Source organism: Nuphar pumila, chromosome 2, assembly GCF_984573655.1.
Source record: "Nuphar pumila chromosome 2, dmNupPumi1.hap1.1, whole genome shotgun sequence".
Taxonomy (NCBI): Eukaryota; Viridiplantae; Streptophyta; class Magnoliopsida; order Nymphaeales; family Nymphaeaceae; genus Nuphar; species Nuphar pumila.
Genome location: NC_143250.1, coordinates 84,504,495 through 84,512,044, shown reverse-complemented (window position 1 = coordinate 84,512,044; position 7,550 = coordinate 84,504,495). Strand labels below are relative to the sequence as shown.

The following is a 7,550-nucleotide window of genomic DNA, read 5'->3' as shown; positions in this document are numbered from 1 at the left end:
CACTCAGGTAAAAACCCACTCAGTCAAGTATGCTTTGCAGCAAGCCAGTGGCAGAGATTAACAAATATGTGTGGCTATTGACATTGTATCTCACATCCTGAACAAGCACCCCACCATTTTGCAGCCACATGCCATGAGTTGATGCAAGGATAGATAGTATATGGAAGACTGGACTGGTTTCTAATGCCAATGCTAAAACACTTCAGAAAGAAGATTGTATTTGTACCAATTTTACATTTACAAGATAGCATATAAGTACATTGCACAAGATCTTACATTTGGCTGCAGAATAATAGCAGAACACCCCTCATGCATGAATACACGACAATTTCTCTCTTTTCCTAAAAAAGAAAATGAAAAGTTAAATAAACATATATATATATATATATATATATATATATATATATATATATATATATATAGAGAGAGAGAGAGAGAGAGAGAGAGAGAGAGAGAGAGACCAAAACAATTAGACATTGACAGATAAAGGTTTGTTGATTATGCAAGCGATCAATGACATGTTTTTTTGCACAGTAAAAAAGTCTTTAGTGGCAGTCAGTGACTGCCACTAAATGGTATTTGAATGAACACTTGAGCACTCAACGCACGTTCATTTCCGTTGACATGAAAAGGGATATATATATATATATATATAGTCACTAGAATGAGAACTGAAAAATATAAGAACTAAATTGTGAACCACAATTTTCATGAATTTTTTATTTTTTTTCTCTTGAATCTAACCGTAAGGATGTGATCTACATGCTTGGTTTCATAAGAACACTGTCTTGAATAATCCAATTTTTATGCATAAATGAGTTTTTTTAAGGCTTTAAAAACAATGGCTCATATTCTTCATAAATATTCAAGCATTAAAAACTCATATTTTTCATCAAAAATACACAATCCAATGGTTCATTCCTAGCAAATTTATCATGCTAAGCACATCTATATGGTTGGATTTGCAAAAAAAGTGTTGAAAATGCCCACATTTCCATTTCTCATATTTTGGTTATCATATATATATATATATATATATATATATATATATATATATATATATATATATATATATATATATATATATATATATATATATATATATATGGTGTTATGCACTCTTGTTGGCACTGGTCTGGCCATCAAATGGTAAATCTAAATGTAGAGATGTAACTAGTTTTATGTGTGGTATACAAAACTAGAGTGAGGAACCGTTGTTGAATTGAAAGTCTGATTTATCTAAAGCATCTTCACTCTACTGAACCAACTAGCCTATCTGTGTCTACTCTGCCGGATATACGCCTCTCCTAACCCATGCCCTGCGCAGGTGCTGTCGGATTGCACCCATAGTGAGTCTCTTTCTTAGTTTATTGCATTTTGTTTCATTCAAGTGTGTTTTTCTCTAATATCAGTACTTTCATTAATTTGCTTCTTTATTTTTTGTGCATTGGTGATGCTTTGCATGATTAACCTCACCTTCTTTTTTAAGAGTCTGCATGCAAGGTAAGTTATCACTAAAAGTTCCTGGACTGGCTGATCTCAGCTCGATTGAAGAGGAAAGGTACATTGCTTCAAAATGAGAACCTACAAGACTATTCCTATTCTATTCCTTTAAAAAATCTTGGATCCACACTATACTATGAATAAATATGTTGATTTGAGCATCAACCAAACGAGAGGGTGGTGTATGTTCCCCGTGGAACACGGGGCCGCGTGTTCGAGGGTCCGAATGAGTGCCACGTTGGCACTCATTTGTCAGTTTGGGTGTGTACGAAGGAATATTGCGGATCCCAAGATATTCTTCCGTACATAACTCCCGAATGAGTGCCAACGTGGCACTCATTCGTACCCCCCGAACATGCGGCCCCATGTTCGCGGGGGAACATACAACCTGCTCGCCAACCCAACACTATAACACATTGGAATGGCGTAAAATACATTTTTCTAATATCTTAATCACACTCACCTATGCAAATATCTCATGGTTTCCAGCTCTACCGCCGAGGATGAACATTAAACCTTAGCCAACTCAGCTGTGGAACTTCCAGCTCTGCATGCAAGGTATGTAAACAAAATTCTCTTGGGAGAGCATAAAAATCTCACTGTTGTACACCGACACGCTAGTTTGTCAATATTGAAATCACCTAGATGACGGACAACCCTGTTTTCTATACTGGTGGAAAACATATTGAAATTGACTTCCACTTCATCTGAGATTAAGTTGTGAAGCAGCAAGTTGAAGTTCAGTACATCTCAACAAAAGATGAAGTTGCAATATTCTTGCCAAACCCCTCTAACAGCAGGCTTGGTATCTTACATGACAAGTTCGTCCCAATACATCGATCTTGTGGAGGTCTGTTATCGATATGAATCCAATTCAAAACAGATCCAATCCAAACCGCACGAAAGTTCACATTCAAGGAAATCTGGTGTCTGAAGATACATTTTACACATAAGGAAATGCTACAGATTTCTTTCCTTTATCAGTGTGTAAATCATGTCTTTAACACTATGATTTGGGGACTGTTTCTGTAACAAAAAATATACATTATATATACACTACCCAACTCAACTAAGGATATAAGATAGAATGACGTTTTTCTGATATGTTAGAAGAGTCTCTATTGTAAAATGAGGTTGTTGGTGATCAACTTTTGCTGGTCTCAGAGCGGCAGCATTTCATTTTTCAGTCATAACATGCACATTCAGTGGGGGATCCTCTCTACGAGTGAAAATTGCTTTACTAGAATCCAGCTCCTTCACAGACTCGTGGGCAGGACACGCCTGGTAATCTTTGCTCTTACTCCACAATATACAATAGAAACCGGTAATAATGATAATGGCACCAATCAAACTGCAAAGAACAAAAAAAAATGCTATGTTAACAAAAAAAAAAAAAACCCAAAAAGTAGGTCCCATAAATGAGCCAAATGATCCAAATAGTGTGTTCAAGCTCAGCTCATTGTTGTGGCAAGCTGAACCGAGCTTGAGCTCATGGTGTGCCCGACTTAAATGAGCCAAGCTCAAAAGCTGGGTGGTTAAACCCAAAAAAAAAAAAAAAATTTAAGAATTAAAAATAATAGAAATTGAACTGTAGACCTACTGAGCCAAGCACATACTGACTCAGTTACAAAATAAATACATTGTTTCAAAGCTGTGAGCAATAGGATTTGAGCTCTCAACTTGGTGCTTGCATGCCAAATACTTCAATCATCTACACTCTGTGAAATAAAATCTGTAAAATACATTTATTATTTTTGAAAGAAATAATAAATACATTTATTACTAGTTGACAAGCCTATACAGGCCAATCCAAGCACCCGTTGCTTGTGTTCAGCTCGCTGAGCCTATTTCACGAGTTCGGACGAGCTCTTTACGAGCTGAACAATGAAGCCAAAAGGAAAACCATAACAAATAAAGATACAGATCAAGACTATTTGCTTTTCTGCCTATGGTATTAGACATACCTGCCCAAGTGAAGCTGCTCTCCGAAAAGAAGAAATGAGAGGAATCCAATAATTACAAGCAAAAGAGGCTGGAACATGGACACAAAGACTGGACCTCTCTTGCCTATGCACCACGTTTGTAGATAGTACACACCAATTGAGATCACGGTTCCCTGCACTTGAACTTGAAAATGTTAACCACTTCACAAACTACAACAGTTCTCCACAGTAAAGTAGAGCTTACACAATAGATCGTGGTAATGAGAGCTATGTTCCATTCTATTCTCCACGCATCAATGTGCCTTTTAAATGCTACAGCGATTATGAGAGATTGGAAAGATGCAAACAGACCAGTTAAGGCTGTTATTGATAGCGGTGCAGGGTATTGTGGAAAAACCATAGCCTGGATAACAGAAACATGTAACAGTTTTAGTCACAGCTGCACCAAAACAAATGCTTGTTTGGTAGGTGACAGTAAATGATACAAGAGCAACGATTAAATAAACCTGTAAGATTAGATATAAGCTGAATGCAACATAGCTAGCTGCCATGAGAGACGAGCCCTTGATCCAATCTCTATTCCACTGGTTTCTTGAATGGTTACCAGAAACTTTGATTAGTGGTGTCCTAAGTCCGTTAAGAGGCACCCCTTTCCAGAGAGTAAATACCAATGCTCCTGCTATGCTGATCACTGTACCAAAAATCTTAGCCCCTCCCCGGAGACTTCGAAAAGAGATGGTCTCAATCCTGGAGAAATTAGCAAATTTAGCATCATGTTCAACAGCATTTATGTTTTAACATTGGACTCAATTCAGGATTAGGATGGTCATTAGCTATATGTTATTATAGCAAGCATATATTCTAAGAGAAAGCTGTAACAAAAGTGTTGGATAAGAGTATGACCTGAGTAAGACAGCCAAAACAAAGGTCAGTCCAGGGATGACATTACTGAGGGCAGAGGCTACTGTTGGGGAAACGTAGGTAAGGCCAGCATAGTATAGATTTTGATGGATGACAGTCCCACAGAGAGCAAGAAAAGCGATCTTCATGGACGTTGAAAATGTGAGCTTGGGACGCACTTTCCTGAATGGCACCCCCAAAAGTAAAAGAGAATATTCTTAAGGGCATCAGAGAGCGTTAATTGTCACTAGCAAGAATAAATAATTGGTGGTTATTATCATATCCTTTACATGTGTAAGTGTGGCCCTTTATGCCTTTATTCTTGTCATTAGTCCATCTCCCTTGTAGACCAAGATTGGATAGGATAGCAGCATAGGTAGAATAGCCAAGGTTATTGCAGGTTTGGACATGCTAGCTAGTGCGTCAATTTTCATAAGTTCTGTAAACCTTTTTTTTTATGCCCAGGAGAAATCATTGATTTTGAGATCACCAAGAGGTACAACATTGATGATGCCCTATTTTGGTGGAGGCTGCTGCCCCCACATGACCGCCCTCCATCTCTTCCATACAGCCCATTAGCTGTGGGACCCAACAGCAGATGGTGGGTGTTTCCCCTCAATGTAAAACTCCATGGGTACTTCCTCCTGGTCTATGAAAAATCCAGGTTCAGATAAAACTTAGTTTTTACAAAACTGATATCCAGTTCTCTAAAAAACAAACCCTCCTTGTTCTTATCAGGGAGAAACCTGGCTTATCAGGCAGGCATTCCCCCCTCCACCCATAAAACCTGTGCCTTCTTTAGATCTACTTTTTACAGCTCATAAAATCTATGACTAAAATGCACATCAGAATGTCCTCCCTAATCTACTTCTCACCTGCCCATGTATTTTTTTTTATTAAAACACCTATTTAGGAAGCTAGGGTTTCCCTCTTCACATTTTCCGACAAAACCCTCACCTTGGCAGTGATCCTATCCCCACATTGAATTTCCGGAAAGCTTCATCGAGATCTCGGCTCCTTCCATCAACAGGGATTTCTAGCAATCCCATGGTTTAGGGTTGTGAGGACAGTTTTGGTTCTGTGGGTAGTAAAAAGGTTGGAGGTTTGAAGTATGAAAGAGGGCTTTCTTGCGAGGTGGGTGTTGGGAGATCGAGAGATCGGTGGTGGATTTTGGGAAAACGCCAACATCCTTCTTAGAAATGGGTGGCAGATTTAGGCAAACGCCAGTATCCTTCTTAGTTCTCAATTGAGAGAGAGATGTGACAGCATCCATATTATGTCACAAGTCTTATGACTGGATCTGCATTCCCCATGTAATACTTCCCAATGTTATCAATGTTGATAGCACCAGCCCAGCTGTTTTTTCACCAGCAGGTGTAAAAAATAATCAAAACTGTAATACAAACCACAAATAAACACAAAGCAAACCACAAGTTAGAAGAGAAGAAGAAAATGAAAGATGACATGAGATTTATGTGGTGCAATGCTCAAGCCTATACCCCATAGGCGAAGGAGGAACAAAAAATCCATTAGCAAGATGTGAGGAAATACAATGACGAGATATAGGGCTCTCAAAGTCCTAATTTTTAATACCCCCAAAAATATGATGCCCACCCCAGAAAAGAAATGTGAGAAAAGACATAAAACTCTAACAATATAAATTTTTTTTTTTTTACAAAACTAAACAGGTTCATACAGCTCACCCCCTGCACCCCCAAAGAGATTGTTGGTGGGCTTTAGGCTTGAGCCTATTGGCCCAAGCCTCCACGACCACCACAAACCTCATTGAAAATTCCCATTGTACGATTTCTAAAATATGTTTGGGTTGGGTCATGGATTGGAGCGGGTTTATAATTCAAGACACCTACCCAACAAAAAACCTGTTTTTTCTTTTGAACTGTCTCATTCAGCCACTCTCTAGCAACCAGCTGCCCAAAAATGAGTAAAATTGTGTCTTGTTTCTTTGACAAACATGGTTTTTCAAGGTTGCCAGCAAGGAAAATGAAAATAGGAAAGACATCTTTGGAAATGAAAAAAAAAAAATGACAAAGAAATGAATAAGAAACGAATTGGGAAACAACTGTGAAATGAATAGAAAATACTTAAGAAGAATAAAAGCCTTAATAACCTAACAAATAACTAAAAACAAACATGAGAAACATGCATCCTATAAAAAGAAAAATATGTATCAAGAAAAGGAAACTCGCTTCTCAAATATGAGAAACTCTACATTAGGCATCACATGAAGACCCCAACCAGGTATATACAACGTAAGATTGGGTTTTGAACTTGCAACGTCCCAACACAAGGCTACATGCACTAACAGCTCCTACCAAACAAGCAGATCGCCCCCGTTGATGGGGACAAGAGAAATTTACCTCTCAAGAAAATAGGCAAAAGGGCCCAACATGAACACGGCTATGATGTGGCGGTACACTACGAAGACGAGGAAACTCATCCCTTTCTCTAAGGCAATTTTGCACAGTAAATTGGATCCAACATAGGCCAACTCCACAAACACCATGGCCAAGTAGGGCATGCATCCTTTGAAGGTCGACATTCACAAACACTCTCTCCTACAGCCTGGATCACTTGAGCAGTGGAGCAGTTCTTTGCAGGATATCCACAATGGAAATTAGTACTCATTCGGGTTCGGAGCAGTATTTATAAAGCATCGTCCTAAATAGAAAGCATTATTCTAGAGAGAATCCCACTTAGGGAGCTAGCCAAAGTGGTGAACAGCACAGAGCACACACAATATGCTTGCACGCTCATAGGTTTAGAATAAATGCTGGGTCCCACCTCATTTTTTCAAAGAAATGCCAAGTGGGTCCACGGAAACAGTCACCATGGGTTTGGCTGGTTCCGGATCTGGCAAGGCATGATTCAGGCCTAATATACTCGGATCGGATCGGATCCAATAAGGCTGTTTCCAAATTTTCCCAATTCAAAGAAAAAAGGCTTGGTTCCGGATCTGTCAAGGCATGACTCAGGCCCAATAGTTCGCCTGGACCATTAGGTTTATGAAGCCGACTGAGGGCAATCAGTGGTCTGAATGGACCTCCTATGGCTGTATGGAAAACCCAAGTCCATGTCAAAGTTCACATAGTTAAGGGTAATTATGTAAAATTGTCACCGTGATTAACCAACCTTGGTTGGTCTTTAACCATGGTTTACTCCATGACTGTCACGCAAGGATGAATT

General features: G+C 39.0%; 1 protein-coding gene across 1 annotated transcript; it reads right to left on the bottom strand.

Moving 5' to 3' along the window:
• Positions 1-2,376: 2,376 nt before the first annotated feature.
• Positions 2,377-6,983, bottom strand: LOC149845898 (WAT1-related protein At1g43650-like). Its single transcript, XM_089997781.1, has 6 exons — positions 6,725-6,983; positions 4,350-4,529; positions 3,953-4,193; positions 3,691-3,849; positions 3,468-3,619; positions 2,377-2,854 (listed from the first exon to the last, which is right to left on the bottom strand). The coding sequence occupies exons 1-6, from the start codon at positions 6,904-6,906 to the stop codon at positions 2,680-2,682; spliced, it is 1,089 nt and encodes a 362-aa protein (XP_089853907.1). The 5' UTR covers positions 6,907-6,983; the 3' UTR covers positions 2,377-2,679.
• Positions 6,984-7,550: the final 567 nt, after the last annotated feature.